Source organism: Lasioglossum baleicum, chromosome 5, assembly GCF_051020765.1.
Source record: "Lasioglossum baleicum chromosome 5, iyLasBale1, whole genome shotgun sequence".
Classification (NCBI taxonomy): domain Eukaryota; kingdom Metazoa; phylum Arthropoda; class Insecta; order Hymenoptera; family Halictidae; genus Lasioglossum; species Lasioglossum baleicum.
The window spans coordinates 4,635,446-4,657,348 of NC_134933.1; the positions used below are offsets into that span (position 1 = coordinate 4,635,446).

Here is a 21,903-nt window from a genome sequence, read left to right on the forward strand (position 1 = left end):
GTTAGAGAACAGAGTTAGAATGAAGAGAGTAGAGTAGAGAGAGAAAAAAAAGGAAAGTTTCGATCGTGACAAAACGACACTGGCGAGCGTGTGTGAGGCGAGCGTTAGCTGCGGTGAGTTAGTTACCTTCCACATGAGGTTTTTGTTAAGGTGGCCCCAAGTGGCGGTGGCAGATTTGGGGATATTGGGAGCTGAGGGTAAGAAGGCGTGTCGGGCGTACGGCAGGGTGGCCACGATGTGAGCCTCTGTTGGAGAGGATTCACCTGGCACTGTAACTGCCGGTTGCCTATCGACTATCGCCCAGCTTCGACCGGACGCCAAGTACTGTAAAAATCGAACCATTCGCCGTTCCCTCTTAACCCTTCGTTTACTGACTCGTCGTGTGGAAAAGGGATGGGGAGAGCGAATCGGTGTGTACGTGTCGATCGAACGCTCGCGGCGTGTTCCAGGGAAGAATCGAGCTACGTCCGCGCGAGCGCACTAAGATACTCCAACTCCCAATATGTATAAACTGGGAGACACTTTGTCAACGCGAAAAGTTATTCGTACAAAATTCACAATTAACCCTTTGAACCCTAACTTTTCCGAAGAATCATGGAAACCAAATTTTGATGATCTCGGCGCACAGGTTCGATCAGTGAATGAAACACAGCAATTTTGCAAATTAATTAGAAACTCTACGTTTCGATCCTGATGTGGATCTTTTTCAAGAGATAACTTTTGCGTTTGCTATAACAGAGAAAATTACATTTGAAAATTCTTAAAGTGAACTGTTTCCATGCTGGTAAACATTGAACTGGGAACGCAGTTCAATTAGTTTGAAAAATTGCTGTGTTTCATTCACTGATCGAACCTGTGCGCCGAGATCATCACAATTTGATTACCAAAATTACGATCGATAATCACATCTAATTTAAATCATGGAAACAATGTAACTTTGGTTACGAAAAACGATAAAATAATGAAAGGATGGATGAATTACATAAAAGATATACAAGAGGGTTAATTGCGTATTCGAATAGCAGAAACTACAGTTCTCTCGTTTTTCGACGGATCTAAACTCGCGAGGATGTGTCCGGCGATTCTCAGTATTAAAGGCTGAAGCGAGTGATGAAGCTGCTGCGGCGGGTTTGTGTGTCGGGTTAGCGAAGTTTGCGTGATAGAAATGAATCAGTTCCACTACGTTATTAGAACGGCGGATCAAGCGACTGTTTACCGGAGTTGTCTGAGCCCTTAAATCACAGTAATTCGGTCCATCGAAAGTTCCCGGGGCTGTCGACCAGTAAACAAAGGGTTGCTCGGATCTCTCGAAACCGGCAAAACACCTTGCCCCATCTTTAAACACGTTTTTCGTCGGAACTGAACCTGCAGGAAGGAAATGTTTGAATTTCGTGCGACACAGTTTCTCGGGTGAGAAGTTCGAGGCCCTTTCGGAAGCGTCAGATACGGGACTGGCAAATCCTGACGGTATCTCGCGGAGCTGCGATGCTCGCCGGAAACGTAGCGGATTTAACTCGTGCACGAGTTTGGAGAATCTACGACGGAACGGAGCTGAGATACGCGACGTCAACACGCACACCGTCGACGAACCGAGAGATCGCGACCGTTCTCTCTTCTCTCCGCGAACGTAGACGAGTCACGCGAGGTCCACGATCGGGACTTCCGGTCGTCGGCCGCGATTCCTTCGTCCCTGTCGAAGTCCTTTTTCCCTATCTAGACGGACGCGCAGCGTGAGATTTCCTGGCAACCGATTATTAAAATACATGGAGTTTCATAACCGTCATCACAGAGCAACGCGTCGAGCTCGTCCCCGGCCCCTCGGGATTCTCGTTACGATTGATACGATCGGATTATAAAATGAGACGTTCCGCGACGTCCCGCTGATCCGGATATAGCCTACAGCCTGTGATTAGCCATTTTTCTTGCCGCTTGTCCGAGTAATGAGACGGCCGGGCAAGGTGTGTTGCGACACGGAGCGCGAGGGAACGAGTAATCTTTGTTTTCTTCTGATCTCGCTTTTAACGAGGCTCGGTCAGGCGTTGGCATTATTTCGAGAAAATATTTGCCGAGTAATTATTTAAATTATTAATATACATAAATAATAATAGAAATAATGTCTCTTGCGTACGTTTATCTGCACGTGAATTTAGAAAGTTTAATATCCAGACGAAAACTGTATGGTTGAAACAATACACATACATAACTCGGATGGAAACTTGTTATTTGTTACTTTCAGTCTTGGTTTTAAATGAAATTTGCCCGAGCCTGAGAGCCGGCTGCTCGTTTGCCGACACAGAACCGTGTCGAGACTGGGTTGACCGTTTTCACGGGAAATACCATAATGCTGATCATCGTTCTGGAAGCGTGGGACCTAAATCAAATTAATACCCCATCCACGACTGTCGGGAGTGACATCGTCGTTTTACCGGTTTGTTTCCTTCGCCTTCTTTATGTGTACAGGTTGTCTGGCAGAGGTGCGAAACCCAACTTTCGCTTTTTAATGCAACTGCATATTTTTTTTAGAAAAATTCTATAAAATTGATTGTTTCAAATGCACAGTAGACTGCATTTATGACTTTAGAAATATGATTTTTCTATCCAAATAGTAATCCCGGAAGAACCAACTATGTCACGTTATTAATATACAGGGTGTGGCCGGACGGGTGATACAACCGAGCAGGGGGTGATACTACATGTAAAACTAAGTTGGAAAAAAGGAATAACATTTTTTTGGTTGACGCTTCGTTTTCGAGAAAATCGAGTCTGAAAATTCAGCGAATACACGTGCTATTGCATAAGAATCGTCAGACGCGTCTGACCATGATCAACCAATTCTACTTTGTGCATATACTAAAGCAGTGCTCCCCAACCTTTTTATCGCCGCGGACCGGTCAACGTTTGATAATTTTACCGCGGCCCGCTGAGGGGGGGGGGGGGACGTTGATTGTTTATATTTTAGATCCCTTGGGCGGCCCGGTACCATTTGATCCACGGACCGATACCGATCCGCGGACCGGGGGTTGGGGACCACTGTACTAAAGCACGCGAACCTGGCGGAACATTAAACTCGATTTTCTCGAAAACGAAGCGACAAACGAAAAAATGTTATTCCTTTTTTTCGACTTATTTTTACATGTAGTATCACCCCCCTACTCGATTGCGCTACCCGTCCAGCCACACCCTGTATAATTACATAATGATAACGTTCGAAAGCAACGAAGTTCCCACTGATAAGTAGACAACGGATCTTTGTGCAAACTAAAAATTTTCCGCCTGTATTGCAACGAACTAGAGTGAAATATAAATTCTTCCAATATTTTTACTGCTTTAAATTACACATACTCATTTTCGTCGAAAATGCACAAAATCTATTGTCTACTGATAAGCAAAGTGTTAATAAGTTAATGCTACTGAATGAGAAACAAAAATACCCAACGCCAATTAAAAATCGAAACTCGTCTCCCGAGTTGACTGTATAAGGGGGAGCTCGTATTTACCGGAGAGTTTAACGCCAAAGGCTGTTCGATTAAAAGAAACTTTCGCTCGATGATGTACCGCGTATATTTGCGCCGGACACCCCGTAGAATCCCCGGGGACTTTAACGCGCGAGCACAAACGATCGATGGAAAGGAGCGGGTCCTCGGAGGACCGGGTAGATCGTTAGAGGCTTCGATGATCCGTGTTACCCTATCTTTCGCGCCTCCCGCCAGGTGTTAATTAGCGGAACGTACGATGCGAGTGGGGTAGAGAGAGAGTCCGGGAAAAAAAGTTTGAGGGGGGGGGCGGGGCGGGAGAAAAAAAGGAGAGAAGTGTGTGTACGCGTGTGGGTGTGCGTGCGAGTATATAGTATATGTATATACGGTGTGGAGCAAAAGTGATCGTGGAGCCGTGCGTGCGTGCGTGCGCGCACGTGTATGTGTCAGCTGCAGAGGAGGTGTGAGAGAGAGACGTGACGGATTGGTCCGCGCTGATTTTTCTCGTCTCTACATTTTTCGCTGCCTTCTCGCGGCTAAGTAACCGGTCTTGTACAGGTGGAGTGGTCCGGGGGACGCTCTGCATTTTTCGGACTGCGAGCCGAGCCGAACCGTTCGACGGAAAAGCAATAGCGCGAGAACCCGATGGTCAGGTCGAGTCGAGACGAGTGGGTTTCCTCGAAAATTTCAAGATTCCCGGTATATACGAAAATCCAGAAATTTTCGAGAACCGTCCCGGCTTGATATTTTCGGGTTCTCGCACACCTCTAAAGAGCAACGTCGATCGAACGACTGCTCGGCTGTGCGCGCGGCTTAAAAGTATCGTCACGCGGGCAGAACTCTAGATGACGTTCCTCTTCGTGTGTTTGGACGGAAACGATTCTGGCGTTATGCGAACTCCCATCGAATTCTGCCCGCGTACCGTGTTGGAAGGAACATCATTCTCGCTCCGTACATTACGAATCTTTCGGAACGTATGCGCTCTGTTCAGCGGCGCATGGAAATTCGTTGAAATTTATTCGCCGGGTAATTGCGTTGCTAGTCGGCTCCGCGCATCGGTGCCGCGAGTAAAAAGGACTCGATAAGCGACGAACAGGTTTGCGAGGAAGCTCTACGACCAACTCGCCGGAGCAGATGTTGTCTGTTGGAATGTAGGAACTCTCCTGTTTAGGTCTCGCAGTAGGCTTAGCCTGCAGTTTCATTAAATCGTTTTTCTTGCTCGATGCGCGACGGATACCGCGGATACTGGAAAAAACTTTACGGTGGAACTGTCGAAAACTAATCCGTATGGAATGTTAATCGCGGGAGATTTCGCGAAACTCGGCGATCTACAGATCTTTTGCGAATGCTTACGAACCGCGAAAAAGATCGACTCGATTGCAAATTCAAAAAACATACTAATTTATGAAATTTGGTCGTACACCGTGTAGCATTCCACAGGGAAAGTGAAACGAAAATGAAAAATAACTAAACAGTAGAATAGGCTGTCTGATCGTTGCTTCTTCTATCCTTTGTTTTTCTACTGTTAGCTTTTCGTGTGGAATCCCTCTTCGCGCCACTGGGTACACACCCTGTGTATCGAGCTGAAATTAGTTTTTAATTACGATAAACTTGAAAGTCATCTTCCTCGAACCTTGTTCTTTGAGCGAGATATTCTTCAAATATTTGCTCGCTTATTCGATTAGTATTACAGGCGAAAAGTCGCGTGCACGAACCAGCCACATCAATGTTTATTCTCCAAATCTAAATATTTACTATCCTCACCTTTTCACGGAATAATTTGCACCTGAACACACGTAATTAACATAGTCCCTTCATTAGAGCGACTGGTCGTTCCTTTTCGAGCAACAGTAATCTACCGGAATGATTTTCTAATGATTTCAAGACTAAGAGTGACGATATACGTATGTATATAATGAATGGCGAACACGTGAAACAAGATATAGAAAATGTAAGTTGAACTTGCGCTTTCGGCGAATACTTTTCAGCGTCGCAGATTTGGAGAGTAATAGCCGGTTTAATGGAAATTCGTGTTGCGATCGTAGCTCGCAAGTGCAGCCAGCGTACAGAAAGGGTGAAAGTGTCGCGGGCAGAAGCCGTCAGAGGCGCAGCTGCGGAGCCGATTGTAAATCACCGATGTTACAGATTCGTTACGTCTCTCGTGCGTGTGCCACGGCGTAGAGAAGCGGTTCGTTAACGATCCGGAACATCTGAAATAAATGGCGAGCGCGGAGGGGCGCGCGCAGGAATATCAAACGGACACTGGAGTATCAAAGTATTTCGTAGGGAAGAGGGGAAGAGGGTACAAAGTAGCCAGCAACCGCGTTACACCAAACCCAGAGCCAGATAAGAAGCACGAAAATCACCATTTGTTAGTAGGAGGTCTTGCAAATAGTACGTTCGCGTGTGTACAGGTGTGCAGAGCCGAGCGAGAGAACGTGCTTGGTAGATTTCGGCCGACGCTCGTTGTGCTAAATGCTTACCACGTTTCGTTACCGTCGTCGAAAAACGACATTGTCTTTAAACGACTCCCCGAATACAACGGAGAACAGAGAAAGAGAGAATGAAATTATCGAATGATTTCGCGCATCGGACGAAAAATCGGCGAGTTTAACGACGCGCTGAATTTTCGGGATGGATGACCGAACTATATAATTGTCGTTCGCCGTGATTCGTCATTTCCACTCGTTGAACGCGGGCCCGGAGTCTAGTAATCTCTAAATCCGATAGAGTCGGCCAACAATTGGCAATAAATTTCCACGGGAAACACAACGCGACGCGCACGCGGCGCGTACTTATCGTTTCATCTGCAACAGTTGCATCGATGTTTTGTCGTATATACAAAACCGCGGTACGAGCACGTTCGATAATTTCTCCTCTCTTTTTTCCCCCGTTTCCGCTCGTCCAACTCCATACAGCAGACGGCCGTTCTCTCCCCCCCTCTCTCTCTCTCGCTCTCTTTCTTTCTCTCGCTCCCCTGTATTACCCTGGTTCTCCCTCTCTGTCTGTCTCGCTCTCTACGTCTTTTTAAATTCTCTTCGCAGCGAACGCGCGCGTATAGGGTCGAAAGAGTGGAACGGTTCGTTAAATGCCTTTTTAGCTCGTCCCGCTCCAGAGGCAGCGCGCTTCGAGGCGGCGAAGCGATTCCCGGTGACGTTAAAAAAAGTGTTTCTGGCACGCGCCACTTTTTCGAGCGTTACGCACGGCGATTCGAGAAACGGAACCTCCCTCGACTAGAAGGGTCGAAGACACCCGCACTTCGCAATTTATCCTGCAACAGACTTGGGGTAACACATTAACAAGAAAGACGAAGAACAGGAAGATGAAAGGAGAGCAGGCCCCGCGGAAGACGACGCGGAGGGCGACGCACTCGAATTAGCATATACCGGTGAAAAGAGGGTGGTTAGAACGGTTAACTAGACCGGCGGGGGCGTTCGCGGAACCCCCGCTGCGGTTTCTACGGTGGATTCCATTCGGATTCAGAAAACTCATTCGTGTGCGAAGCTGTTTCAAGGGGCGACGACTGTTGCGGATCGCCGCGAGTTGAAAAGGTAGCGGAAAATGGGGTCGAATTCGAATGCTGTTAGAGCCACAGAGAGAAAGTGGTACAGACCGTGTGATCCTCTGGATCTCGAGGACGCTGATCGCGCGTAGAATAAGAAAACACGGGAGGAATTCGCCCGATAAAAGTGGCAAGAACCTAACCCGGCGAGATTTCAACTCGAGAGGCAGGTCTTGGTTCTCGGAATCAACGAGACAGAGAGCGGCGGGAATGGACGTGCGTTATTAATTCCAGTATCATTAATCATAGTTGCGTTACCGGCAGAAAAGAAGCGATAGTAGAGAACGAGAGGTTCTGGTGGAGGGAGAATAGATTAATACGCAGAGAGCTTTTGCGAGAGGAGGAGAGCTACAGGCCAGCCATAGGTGTATCAGTGCGTGTGTGAGAGAGAGAGAGAGAAAGAGAGGGAGACCTATTTCGGTAATTTCAGTAATTTATCTCGATGTAATATTCGTCCCCAAGTACGCGCGTAGAAGAAGAAGACTGTGCGCTGTCAACGGACATGTCAAAGAAGAAACTCGTTTCTCGGTTTGGTGTAGAAGCGGCTATCGGATACCTTGCTGGGCGGGATGCCTATTGTGGTTGCTAGGTGCCATCATGTGCATCTGGTGTGCCCCGACCGGCGACCTCAGCGACAAATTGTTCAGGTTCACGTTTATCGAAAGATTCGTATTGTTACAGGCGGTGGTCAGGTTGTTGTGATTGTTCGGCGGTGACGTGGTCGGTGTTGTACCCACATTGGAGGCGGTGTGCGGCGACAATCCGGAGCTGTCGGTCGTCGGTGCTGACGGATTCGACGAGGTGTTGTGCGAGACGAAGTCCTTGCCGCCGTTCGCTCCTCCTGCGCCGCCGCTGGTCCCTGAAGAGCCGCCGGAGCCTCCGGCGACCGTCTTCGAGCACCTCAGGCACTTCGGCAGCCAGGAATGCCGGCGCACGAACTTCCTGTACTCCTTCCTCACCTGCAATTGCGAAGCAGACCCACCCCCCGAACGAAACTATTTAACGGTGCGCAAAGAACCAAGGCAAGTGCGACGAACTGTACTCTGTTTTCTTTTTTCTTTTTTTTTTCTTTTCTTCGTTTATCTCTGACTCTGATGAGAAATCAAAAACGAAAAGATACACTGTTTTCACAACGTAAAGAAAGAACATCCCGGTTCGTATGAAGCGTCTGTGCGGAGTTTACAGAGAAATCAGGAAAAGAGCGGTGCATCGTGGCGGTTGCAACCAAAAACGATAAAAACGGTTCTCGTGAAAATGATAAAAGGCAACGGAACAGAGCCGGCGAACTGCAAATGAAAATCGTGTAGGATCACGGATGATTTCGTTCGAATAAATTGTGGGTGATATGTTGGATTGCCACAGCACTTTATTCGAGACATCATTCTGTTGTCATCAGGTATTCTGTTTTTCGTCAGCTAGATATTATCGGTCATACGAGATGGTAACATATGATCCCTGCTCGAGTGATCTTCTTTGCCCTATGAATTATCTGCTACTTATAAGTAATATGAAGAATCCGCTTGTTTTTCTTTTTCTTTTTTTGATACACAGTGCATCGAATTCTTATGTTACAAGATGCTTGCCGCGTGAATTAGTTACGTACCATAATGCTTACGATAGAAACAGTTTTACAATCTTTTTTTTATATAAAAAGCTTCCGACCGTTGTTCACCGGGTGGTTATCGTCTACATGTTTTTCTGTAGCCTGACTCGAACTTTCTTCACGGAGAACATCGTACAAGTTTAATCCGCGGGATTTACATGCGAGTAGTATTATTATATCTTTCGGTGTGTGTTTTGCGTGTAACAAACAACAGTTCACAGTACTTTCAAGAGAATGATTGCACGGCTTGATCGACTCGAATGTAGACGCGCGGGAGACGTGATGAAGAGAGAGATGATGATTCCGCGGTCTCAATTTAAAGTAAGGTTGACGTTTGGACCCCGACGTATTCCCTTACCTTCTCGTTCTGAACGCAATGGAACACAAAGATAAACAGCCCCTGCAGAGTATTCAATATGGTGAAGATGTACGCCATCACGACGGTCGCTTGGTTCAAGTAAAGCAGCCCGAACGTCCAGGTTAGTCCCAGCAGAAACACCAGGACGATCGCTCCTCTCAGCCATGCCCTGGTTCGAGAATAAACATCAATTAGTCACACTGATATCATGCCCCCGCGTGGACGTTCTCACGGCAATGCTTAAAGGAGCGTGAATGAATCGTGAAACTCCGTGGATCGATGAGCTACCGCCCCTGGCAAAAGCTATTCGATCAAATTATTTCCACGTAATCGTTCGTACGTTTCATATGGAAAATATCAACGACAAAAGCGAAAGCAACAAAGAGTAAAGGAAAATCAAGAAATCATAGTTCTAATGTTTTATCGTTAATAATAAGTGAACGAAAATTAAATTCTGTTCTGTATTCGTAAAAGTGCAGGAAATCGTGAAAGCATGATATTTTTGAGTTTCGCGTCTTCGATCGAGCATTTTCCGCGAGGGGCGTTCGAACGAAAAATGGGGGTGTGAGGGTCGAAGGAATAGAATTCGCGAGTCACGTGGCTTGGGGGCTAACGTGCCGAATGATCGATGACGGTGTGACTTTAATTCTAATAATTCCAATGCTACATTTGTCACGTTCCTTATCGAAATGGAGCGACGAGAACACGGAAGATTATCAAAACGGTGTTATGCACCGAAGTGCACGCAACGCTTCAAGCGAGCTGCGAGACGCTAACGCGTACTAATGTCGCTCGTTTTTACACGTGTGCCGGTGTTGTCGGATACACGTTCTCCCAACCAAGGCATTAGCATCGTTAATGTCTCGCATGGTGTGACACTGGAAGCGGTCGGAGTCCTGTAAGCATCGCATACACGTTCTCTTTTCTTTCCTTTTTCCTCGGTTTCTTTTCGGGACGGTGTTTTTGCTTTACTCTCGTTATTGATGGATCTTTTGAAAACGATCGCGATCTAGGAGCGACAGCGGGGAACATTGGGGTGGTGGAGGCACAAGGGTGTTCTAACGGTTACTAGTCTCGCGTATTCTAAGCTACTCTGAAATCAGGCGTGTTACGCCCGAAACTAAGGATAAATTACGGCATGCGATCGAATCGTCGTGTGTACTCAGAGGAAAGGCAAACGGCGTGACGCGTAACCAAGGAGCGAGCGAATAATCTATCGATCGGACTCGCCGCCGCGCCGCACCGGTGTGTGTCCTCTCCGTCAAGCGTTACCACGAAGACACCTCCGCACCCAGCAAAGCAACGGTAATTGCAATGTTACTCGGCTCAGGCACGTTCTCATACGCACACACACGCACACACCGCGGGGGTGGACGGAGCACAGGTGGGAAACGATAATTGCGATTCCAGTGAGTAGCACGATCGATACGGTAATCGTTCAACGATTCTGCGTGTATTCGTCACGACGAGACTGGCTACTATCTACATTCTACATTCACAGTGTACAAATCGAGAAAACGATCGTTAGCTCGAATCACAAAACACAAAGAAACAAAAATAGATACACAGTGACAATGGGCATAAAATGGGTGCGTATACGCGTTGTGTGTACGTGTATGCGTGGGTGGGTGTTTGTCTGTTTGCGTACGAACAAAAGGAAAACGATATGAGAAAATTCGCGTGTAGTGTACGGTGTGTTAAATGTTAATGACGATTAATAATGAATGAGAGGTGAGTAATAATAAATAATGGTAAATATCTTACAAGTGCGCTTGCAATTTGTTGGGAAGAGCATTCTCTTCCTTTCCACTACCAACCAACCACGCCATGCAGAAGAATGTAGAACAGTGTAGACAGAAGTGGGTAGAAGATTTAATACAAAAATGAAACAAGACAGCAACGTTAGGTGATTGTTCCGGCACCATTAATTAATTGATTATTTTTCTTATTATTCTTTTTTGTTCTTTTATCTTTTCTTTTTTTTCTCTTAAAAACAAATGAGACTTATCAGTTCTCTATGGTGCAACGCTCGATTCGTATTACTACCGACTGCGCGCAGTTTCCGTTACATCGCCGCCCGTCTCGTTAGGAATTTGATCGCAAACGCGTCGATAATGTGTGGGGGCGAAGCAGCCTCGTTAATAATTCGAGTCGAGCGTGCAGGAAAATTGAACTACCATCACCGATATTTTCAACACGGTAGATTGACAAAGTTAATTCCGTGTCGTAATTACTGTATCTCCTCGATTCGACGTAGTTCTCTGTTCGCCCGAGTGTGCGAATCAACGTTTTGCTTGTTCGTTTTGTCGCGACGTGTTGATCGATTGATCGCGGGTCAACGGGTGTCGTCGAAAATCATCGATATATATGCACACACACGCCCGTATACACACACTTGAGGGTGGGCGGGTGCGTGCATACGTATCGCGAGAGTAAATACCTAAGAGATTCAACAGCAAAATACAAGTGGTGTGTCGAACGAACGAAATATCTGCGGTCATTCCAACACAGGTACTCAACAGAGACAAAAACGAAACGAAAAAACTTAGCATGGCCGCCAAAATGATGCGTGACAGTAAGATCCACTTTTCGGGGAAGATCTCTTTAAGCAAGTAAAGCTTGCGAACGTGAACCGAAAGCACCAAACAAACACTTCGTTTATCTACTCGACGAGAGGATATCATATCTCGAACGTGTTTACGGACGGACTCTGATCGATCACTTTATATGGAGATATATCTATATATACATATATATATATAATGCATATGTATATGTATATACATATACAAATTCGTTGTTACGAATTTACGAGGAGCCGCTCGGTGTTGCTAAGCTTACCTCACGCTGGCCAGTCGGGAGTGCTCCTTGCTCTTCATCGCGACCGTCGTGTTCGCGTGCCGGCACATCATGTAAATCGCCATCGACAGGAATACCAAGTTCGCCTGATAAGACAACGTCGGAATATTAACAACTATTCCAGCCGCTAACGAGCCGGCTGCTTCCAACCGGCTGTAACGCGACGTCATATTGCTCGGAATAATCGAGGCGCCACGTGCTCTTCTCTGTCGCTACTAAATGCCGACGATCAATGCCCATCATTCAATAAATTGATCAGGTGGCGACATTGTGAATGTTTAAACATGTTTGAGCGACGTGTAAATCGAGCGTGGCACCCATACCTAACCCCAACTATTTATAATCCTCGTAGGGAAATCGAATTTATTTCGAGCAATATATTTAAAGACACGTTGCGCGCAGTGAAAGCAGCTCAGATAATTGACTTACCAATATAACGATTATCACTGGCCCAACGAAGCTGAAGATGAAGTAGTTGTCCGCTCGCAGCCAGCAGTAGTTATCGGTCCCGTAGCTGAGAGGATCGATTATACAAGAAATAGCCACGACGAGCAACGGAGCACCGTACGCAACCAGATAGTACCATCGGAGTCTCGATTTTTCCGCTTCGAACACTTCGATCAGCATCACGTACAATTGGAAACCTGGAGAAAGTGGGAGGAAGTGTTAATAATTCGTTTCTCCCCATCGCCGAGACAATGATTTGCCTCTGGATTTAGGCATGATCGGAGATCTAATGGGGGTCTTAGTACCTTCGAGGAACATCCAGGCGAACGCGCACAGGAAGAAGAAGTGCAGCAGTCCGGCGACGATGCCGCAGACAATTCTCTGATTCGTTTGGCCGATTCCGCAAACGAATAAAATTTCCGCGATCAGCAGACACACGCAGAGGTTCTTGTGAATGGTCGTTCTGTCGGACTGCGGAGGACACAAAGACGACGTTTAATGATCATTCGTTTGATACGTGTTAGGGTTGTGATATGTGTCGCAGGGTTAAGTTACCTTCAGTCCGCGAAATAATTGGAAAGTCATGATGGCGAGGACCAGGCAGACAGCGGAGATGATGCAGCCGATGTACGTGATGATCTGCAAGGCGACTTGATTTTCGATGTCGAGTCGTATCGCGTGAACGTCCATGAGAACGGCGAAGTTCGTCAGGTGGTTGCACTCGCAGACCGTGTGCGTCTTGTTGGTCTTACGTATCTGGCAGCCCTCCTCCGACCAAGCGCTGAAAAACCATCAGCAAGTCAGTATACATATACGATCGTCAAACGGAAGACGGGAGTGCCTCGGGAATAGTTCCCGGGGGATCTCGATAACTCGGAAATTACCTGAGAATGTAGTCCCAGAAGACGCAGGTCACCTCATTGGTGTGGTTCTTAATGAGCAAATGCTTGAAATAGACCTTAACAGGCTCGTTGAGCTGTATGTGCCTTCCTTTGCCCAAAGACGCGGAGATAACTTTGCTGTTGAGAACTCTGGTCGTGTTCCTTTTCGGCAGCGGTTGCTGGTCCTCGTTCATCACCAACGACGATACCTCGGCTTGCGGCTGCAGGATCTCCTCGAGTCTGTCAAAGGCCATGAAGACTAACCGGACAATGCCGCCCGCGCTGTTCTCCAGCAAAGCGCCTCTGGTCAGCTCCACTCGATCGTTTGACGCTGTCCACCTCTGCTGGGCTGCCCCCGTCGGGAACACTTCCAATTTGTCGCCGATGTTCCTGGCATCCAGCACTCGCACCTCCATAACTGTTCAACAATAGCATCAATCTGTGACGATAACCCTTCAAATACTTCGTCGAAATACCAAACAAAAATCCCATTTTCTAAACGGACATTCTGCGCATCATCGAAAACCTGAGGAGCGAGAACACATCGTCTTTTTATCTTCATCTCAGCTTTCGCTGAAAACCTGTTCGCAGAAGGCTCAATAACAATTGCGATTTCATTCGTACACTAACTAATTGTCTTCGGTAATGTAGCCTGACAATTTCTTCTGCAACCACAGATTATGTCAAAGGAAATTATTAGGTTTCTTCTTCTACCATCAGGCATCCGGCGAATGTAACGTGGTTTTTATTGTATTTCCGTCTTAATGGGATGCTAGATGGAGTTTTTGGTTTCCGATTGATTCTAATGACCGTGTATCCTAATTATTATGAGTACTTCCCGGGTGCAGTGTTCTTCGTCCACTGACAACAGTCGTTTTCAGAGATACCGATTGGACGTGTACTTTTTGCGGTTGAAGGACAGAGAGCGAACCGTCTTGTAATCTCGATGTACGAATCGAACAAAGTATTTTAATACTTTCGCCCCGAACAATCAAACTAAACGCACGTGTGGAGAGCTTTTTCTTTTTTTCTCTGTAGGCGTCGTGTGTTCTGTTCGATCAGTCATAAACGTGACGGCGCGGCGCCAGTGACGAGAAAAATTCGAGGCACGCGATGATGGCAACGAGTTTTCTGCGCGGCGCGGCGCGGTGCGGAAGAAAGTGCAGAACGGCTATGGCGGAGGGAATATTATGTTACACGGCATCCGGCCGGCTGTCGCTCATCAAACCCATCTTCTCTCTTTTTGCCCTTTACTGTTACGTTATTTATCACGCGCGGATCTAATGCTGCTACCACTTGATTCGACCGCGCGGTATAAATCCCCTCCAGGGCTGCTCGATCGCGACGCCATGCCACCTTACTTCCGGGAAGTAAATCAAATTGCTCGTAATTTTCCTCCGGGGTTTTGTTGTGATAATGCTGGACGGGAGAGAGGTAAAGCTCGGGTTACAACATTATCCAGGAAGGCACCAGAGAATTACGGCGGGGTTTGGATCTTTGTTTTATCTACGCCGGATATTACTAGCGTCGCATTCCCCAGATAAGAGATCTAGATTTATGCGACCCAATGCTCAAGTCGGACCTACGGTACTCGCATGTCCATTGTGCCGGGGCGAGTCCGACGCAAACTCGCAACATCGCTACGTACTTCTCTTTTAACAGGTGATCTAACACGGATGATAAACTGGACACCAGGCAGATAGCCTCTCCTCGGAACGAGCAGCACGCGGTATTAGTTCCGATGAATAATTGCGCCGGGTTAATAGAGAATCAACGTTTTCCCGCTCCCTCAGAAATCTTTAATCACCGGCGTCAATCGTGACGCGAAACAAACTCGAACACAATACGATTGCTAATACCACTGGCAAAAAGTACGTGTTCGATCGAAATCGGGAATATGGTTGTTGAAGAAATCATGTATGCATTTATGAAGACACGAAGACTTAACTATTATGCGAATTTAATTAGCACAGCAAAAAATATTAGAACATATTTTAGAATTATCAGATTATATTACTGAGAATGAAAAAATCCTTAGCCATGGACCACAAGCCTTCCAAAAATTACAAAATAGTTACCGGAGGATAAGTGCGTCAAGCGTTAAGCGTGAAATAATAATGACAACATCCACGGAGTAGATAACTTCTACACGTGTGATTTGAATTACAGCATTTACCTTGGTCGTCGACAAAAATATTTTCCGCGTCAAACACGCGAACGATTAAAAAATGCTAGACGCTTAATTACTTTGACAGACTGTGTTTTCCGCCAGGGGTGTATCATCGAACAGATGAAGAAAAGACTTACGTATGTTCTTGCCGACATGAGTGATCGTTTTCTCGTGCATCAGCGTGTCGGCGAGGAGGAACGCGTTCTCTTCGAGACCGGTCAATAGAGAGGTCGCGACTCTCATCTGCTCCTGATGACTGAGGTCCTTCCAAGACTCCCTTTGCGTCTCCTCGAGCAGATTGCTGCCGGTCCGGACAACACCTTGAAGCAGTTCGGTCACGCTGACCTCCCTCTGGTTGGCGTCCTGGTACGTTCGGATGTCTTGCGCCATCTTCTCGGCCATGTTCTTCATGATCTTGGTGGTGATCATCATGTCGCCGCCGTAGAGTCCTTGGCTGTTGTTGGTCACCTGCGAGAGTTCCCGACTGATGCCGAGGATCACGTCGCCCTCGGTCACCCTGTTCTCGAGGGTGGTCAACCAGACCGATCGGCACTCGCTCAAATCCGGGCTGTCCCTGTGCCAGATCGCGGATTCACCCTTGCCGAGGCACCTCCATCTCGCTAGTCCGTTGGCACCGCCCGGACAGCTCTGCACGGCTACGTCACCGGCCCTGGTCGTGTTCCACGAGAGGTTCCTTTCCTTCCTCGGGGGACACACTTGTCTACCGTACTCGTACCATTGGCCATTCGAGCTGGACTCCGGGTACAGCGTGCTCGGCACTGGAATATTTGAGTTAGTTACGAGCGTTAGTTGGCCCGTTACTTGGCTTTAGTTAATGGCGCCGGCTTTAATGCGATTCTAGTGTCCGGTCCCCCGTGGGCCGGGCTTAACGCGCGACATCGTATCGGGTCCCGGCGAAATGGAATTTTCGATGCCCAGGGGTGTCTTAATCTTTCGCGGTGATTGTTACGAGTTCGCGAGCTACACGAAGTCCGGGGCCCGGTACGATTTACGCGGCCCTGTCTTGTCGCCGTTTTCCCGTGTAATCGTGCACCGATTGGTATTATACAGAAGTCCGGTTAAAAGCGAGATCGATCGGTGAAGACATTTCTGTCGGAGCTCGTGTGGATTTTTGCATGTCTTCCCTCGTTTGATTGAGAGACAGCTGAAATTCGGAAGCTCCGACACCTGCCCTTTGAGCATTAACCCTTTCGGCACGATCGCCGACTGTAATTGACAGCCGACAAGCCCTCGGCCGAGCCGACGCGTCGACCATAATCGACGGTGGATAGTTCCAACCAGTTATGGACATTCACTCGATAAATCTTGCTTTGTTGAAACCATCGAGGCTCATTTGGCGCTGATCACTGTGTTACGTTACGGAGACGCGACGCGCGCGGATATTAATAACGCGAGGGTTAAAGAGAAAGGACGCTGCGGAAAAATCCGGAATGCCGATGTCGGTTTCGACTCGCGACGGAAAAATGTAAAATAGGGTTGCGACGGAGGATCGAGTTGGATACAAATAACATTCTTGCAAACGACTCGGTCCTTAATGCGCTTACCGTCGAGGAAAGGTATTTAAACGGTCGAGCAACTCACCAGTGGTCCTCCGACTCGTTCTCCAAGAAGAGGTCGACGTCGTTGTGGCCTGAGTGGTCTCAGGGACGATCGCAGGCATCACTGGCGCGTTCGCTGACGGAACATTCGCCGGAAGTATTACGTCCTGGTCCACGTCGGGGACCTCCATATCGATCGGAGACTTCGTCGACGTAGGACTACAAAGACGGAAGGGGTTCGTCATTTTTAGTTCTCGAACGTACAAGTTCCGGGCCACCAAGTAACGAAAATATTTCTCCTTAGGAGAGAGCACCTTGTAACTCGATTCCAAGGAACCGTCTGACCGGTCCGCTTTCGCTAACGGACGCGGCAGAATTTCTTTTCAGCCTTTGAAGAGTTACGTGACCACCGTTCGACTTACCTTCAATTACTCGGACAAATATTAATGGAACGATGGCCCCGTAAAACGTGCAATACCTCCTCGGAAACGAGGAGTCTCAGATCTTATTCGTCGAAGTTTATGGCCCCAAGGAGAACGAAATCGGTCCATGCACTAACTTTGCAATTATTTTCCCTTGTTAGGCTAAATCAAACCAATTAAATGGGGGGTATATTTGCAAACACTTTACGAATTTTACTATTTTGTAGTGTCGAGGAACAACGGATGTAACACGATTTAACAAGGAGATTGCCAGGTCGACGAATCTCAGATTTGATTGAAACTTTGTACAGTTATACATAGATCTTGTTCTCCTGTTAACATGTACAGTCCGCAACAAAAAGATGGCACACCACGAAAATTCAATGTTTTCATCATTTGGACATGACAAATCTAGTCTTTCTTGGTACTTACACATTTTTACTACAAAATAAACTACATTACAAACAATAAAATTAAAGAAAATTGTCCGTTTGCTTATGGAAACAAAAAATAACAAAAACCGGCACGACAAAATGATGGCACATATACCAAAAAATACGTGATTTACCTACATCAAAAACATAACATTGTGTTTAATATTTTGTATGGCCTCCCTTATTCTCCAGAACAGCCAACATACGCGTTGGAAGCGACTTAAAGAGTTTTTTAATGTATTTTGGACGTATTTTTGTCCATTTTTGATGTATACATGTTTTCAATTCTGCAAGGCTTTGGAATTGTCTTCCGCCTTCATAAACATGTCTTGCGAGATGCGACCAACAATTTTCAATTATGTTGAGATCTGGCGATCTCGCTGGCCACTTTAAGACACTAATTTTCTTTTGCTCAAAGTACTGCTTAACGCATTTTGCAGTATGCACACTTGCATTATCCTGCTGAAATGTAAAATTTTCCCCGGAAATTGTCCGTCCGAATTTAGTTAATTGTTCGTCTATCAAAACTATATAAATTTTGCTGTTCATAGTTTTCTTTATAAATTTTACTTCAGTCACCCCTCGATACCCAATTCCGGCCCAAAGCATTACTCCTCCGCCACCCATGTGTCTGCGGCTTAATATTCTTTCTTCTTTTCGCAGGTCGTGATAATAGTGTGCGAAACCATCCGGTCCATCTAGATTAAACCTCTTCTCATCACTAAAAATAACATGACGCCACTTTTTTCTCCAATGTATGTGCTCATGTGCAAATTTCAGACGCTCTGATTTATACTGAGCGGTTAAAGGTGGTTTTTTCTTCAATTTCATTCGAACCAAGTGCGGACATTCTTTTATTATCCTTTGCACATTACGTATATGTGTATGTACGCCTGCTGCTTTAACGATTTGTCGTGCTGTTCCCGAAGAATTCGAAGCTTCTTTTAAAATTGCACGTTTTCCGCGATTGCTTACTGCTTTTGGTCGACCAGAACTCTTTTTTTTCCGTATGTTTTGGGATTTTTTCATAAATTATACACCACTTTTCTGCTCCGATGTATAATACGTGCAATTTTTGAAATCGAGTAATTCTCTTTATGCAATGTCAAAATCGTTTTTATTTCAGCATCGGATAACGATTTTCCAGTACCCATAGTGTATGTAATTTCTATAGTAATAAGAAACGCACACAATATTTAATGCACAGTCAAACAGTACACGATACAAACAGTTTGACGGTCTAGTGTTAACTGCAGAGAAAGAATTTTAAGAATGTGCCATCAATTTGTCGCGCCGGTGACCCCGGTTGTTTACATTTAGACTAGAGTCTGCAACCTCCGCTGACCTCCGCCGGTGTAAGTAAGCTAGAAGCTCCACCGAAGTACATACACCGAGAGAAACATATCAAATTTTATCACAGTTTTAAGAAATAGCAATATTTACGGGTGTGCCATCTTTTTGTCGTGGACTGTATACTCCATTATACTATATAACCATTATCTGTTTCAATCAAATCTGAGACTCATCGACCTTGCACTCTTCTTGCAAGTAACATTTCGGTCCCGAAGTTTCCGCGTAATATATCGCGACATCACTACTCATTTTTTAGGAAAACCTTTTGGAAGTTGTTCGAGGGAGTGTCGTCGACGACATATGTCAAGCTCCAGACACAGATCTGGCTCCCCTAGGGTAAACAATTACCAAAAGTAATGAAGTGTTGGGACCGATCGGCTGTCCATTTGAATGGAACGCGAAGAGCCGTGCGTGTGGATGTGAAAGTAAACTGTACTGACCTTGATGTGGTGGTTATTGGCAGTGCCGGGGTGGACGGTGCCGGCGGCTGCGGTGGCTGCTGAGCCGGGGGTGTCGTAATCCTAGAGGGAGGCCTGACAGTCGGCTTAGCCGTGCTCCAAACGCTCGGCTGCGAAGTCATGATCCACGGCGGACTCGGACGGGACGTTGTCGTGGTTGTCGCTGCTGCAAGTGTTTCGTCGAGCTCGTTTTAACGTTGGAAGGGCTATAGTAGCGGCGGGGGTTTGAGGCGGGTTTTGTAACCGAGGTGGCGTCGGCGAACACGCGGGAAAGCAGAGACGTCGGTCTCTCGGAGGGTGGCCGAGGATCCTAAGAGCTCGTCTACGAGCTTATCGGATTCGAACGCCGGGTATAATTAAGAAGGAAAGTGATTTGAGGGGCTCGCCGGGGGTAGACGAGCTTCTCAGCCGGCTCAAACGACGGGGATATTTTAAACCTTCTTTGAAGGGAGGGCGGGGATCAATCTCCCGTAGATTCTCCTTGCTTCTCTCTCTCTCTCTCTCTCTCTCTCTCTCTTTCTTTCTCTTTCTCTCTCTTAGCCAGAACCACCAAGCGTCCGTTTGTTTCTCGTGGAATTGCAACGTTGTGGTGAAAACGTCTTTAATCTCGTCGATTGAACCTTGTTTTTACCGGTTACCCGGGATCGAACGTGAAATTAATCGGAGGTTACGTTGATAGATATTAATCGGGCGAAACCGTACGCGGCGCCGATTGTTACCAGAACTCGTCGAAAGGGTTCGAGCACTCCGACATATTGGTTTTCTTGAAGAGATCGGAAATCAAAGGAGTCCTCTCCTTAACGGTCTCTCTATCCATTTATTCGACAAGGCGGTTCGAAGAGTCGGGGATGGCATTCGGTGCTTATATCGCCGATTTAATCCCCGATGAAGTAAATAATAAGCGATAGATTTCGGTACGTTCTTCCCGATGTTTCGATGGCGGATCGTGACAGAAATATACCCGAAAACGAATGCTTCGACCATAAGGCGAGCCAGGGGACGAGATTAGCCTGCCTCGCGGCTGATATCGCGACTATATCTGGCCTAAGAGGAGAAAACGATCTTTAACCCAAGATGGCGACGGCAGTTAATCCCCGAGTGGGATGGTCCGCGTATTTCGCGGTACTATCTCTATAGGGGTCATCTTTATTGGCCGAAGGGGTTGGCGATAAGGTAAAATACCGGACGTCGCCGATATCCGTTACGATAGTCGGCCGTGCGAGAGAAAGAGAGAGCTATGCGCGACTGGTAACGCGGTGAGAGGGCGAGAAAGGGAGAAACTCTCTCTCGCTCGCTCGTGGTATCGGGGCTACCAACCAGATCCGACTCCCCCTGAATGTACGTCAGTGCTCCGAGACCGATGTATCGAGCCTCTTGAGTATCGATCACGACACGACCGATGTGTCGGGAGCCGTGAAAGGCAAACAGAGAGCCGAGGGAGTTGACAGTTTATGGTCCAATAAGTGATTGTGTCGCCCGCCGGTTTTAGTGGACCGCGAGAGCGAACGTCGCATGATCGTCTTCGCCTGAATAGATCATTCTTCAACTTGCTGTTGCCATTTTTATATCGTCTTTGTAATAATTGAAATTAATTTAAAGAATATTTCGATTCGGTTGATTGTGAAAGGGTCGGACTAAACTCTGCCCTAGCAAAACGATATCGATTGTTCACTAGATACATCGCCTAGATGTTTTTAATACGATTTAGTTGAATCCCGTTACTAGACTGCGGTAAAAGATTCCTTTACCCTATCAAGAGTTTGATCATGTTCTCAAGAAGATGAAAATCTCATTAAACTTTTTCAAAGATTTTTCTCTGCCGTAAAATCCGTAGTCAAGTATTCTCAAGTCTCGTGACGTAGACGCAATATCAATTTTTTTTAAAGATACCTTCTTGAAAATGTTAAGCACTGACATAAACTACGCCTCTTAATCTTCTTATTACTTCTTGTTCTAAGTAGATTGCAGTTTTGCGAATTTTGTCGATCAAGTTCGCCCCGCAGCGAAATCTTCAGACTCTACAATCTCCATATTTATCATGTGACGGTAAATGTCGCTTTATATGAATAAAGCATCGATCTAATCCTTTCACAATTAGCCAAGAGACATTATGAAACGGTTAAACTGTCTAAATAATTTTCAAGTGATTGTATATCTAATAATTTGCAACGCGAGTGAGCTTAACTCCCCGGACATCAATTGCAAAAATGGAGATCAATCTTAGTGTTGGACGTGTGGAGAAACGATAGCGATCGGATATTCAGATCAAGATTGGCTATTACTTTTTTTCGGACACTTAACAACCCGATAAATAAAAGATTAAC

General features: G+C 46.5%; 1 protein-coding gene across 10 annotated transcripts in view; it reads right to left on the reverse strand.

Annotated features, from left to right (window-relative positions):
- The window catches only part of LOC143208633 (latrophilin Cirl), a 427,202-nt gene that overhangs the window by 8,030 nt on the left and 397,269 nt on the right, over window positions 1–21,903 (reverse strand). For 7 of the 10 annotated variants that reach the window (XM_076423213.1, XM_076423211.1, XM_076423207.1 and 4 more), the window contains 12 exons: window positions 19,562–19,745; window positions 16,956–17,131; window positions 15,491–16,132; window positions 13,187–13,601; window positions 12,858–13,083; window positions 12,608–12,773; window positions 12,285–12,499; window positions 11,838–11,941; window positions 10,761–10,805; window positions 8,997–9,165; window positions 7,773–7,994; window positions 127–324 (listed from right to left, as the gene is read on the reverse strand). In XM_076423213.1, coding sequence (XP_076279328.1) covers window positions 127–324; window positions 7,773–7,994; window positions 8,997–9,165; window positions 10,761–10,805; window positions 11,838–11,941; window positions 12,285–12,499; window positions 12,608–12,773; window positions 12,858–13,083; window positions 13,187–13,601; window positions 15,491–16,132; window positions 16,956–17,131; window positions 19,562–19,745 — 2,762 coding nt within the window. Of the gene's footprint in view, window positions 1–126; window positions 325–7,591; window positions 7,995–8,996; window positions 9,166–10,760; window positions 10,806–11,837; window positions 11,942–12,284; window positions 12,500–12,607; window positions 12,774–12,857; window positions 13,084–13,186; window positions 13,602–15,490; window positions 16,133–16,955; window positions 17,132–19,561; window positions 19,746–21,903 lie in introns of all 10 variants that reach the window. The other 3 variants (XM_076423209.1, XM_076423214.1, XM_076423215.1) reach the window with 3 other exon arrangements.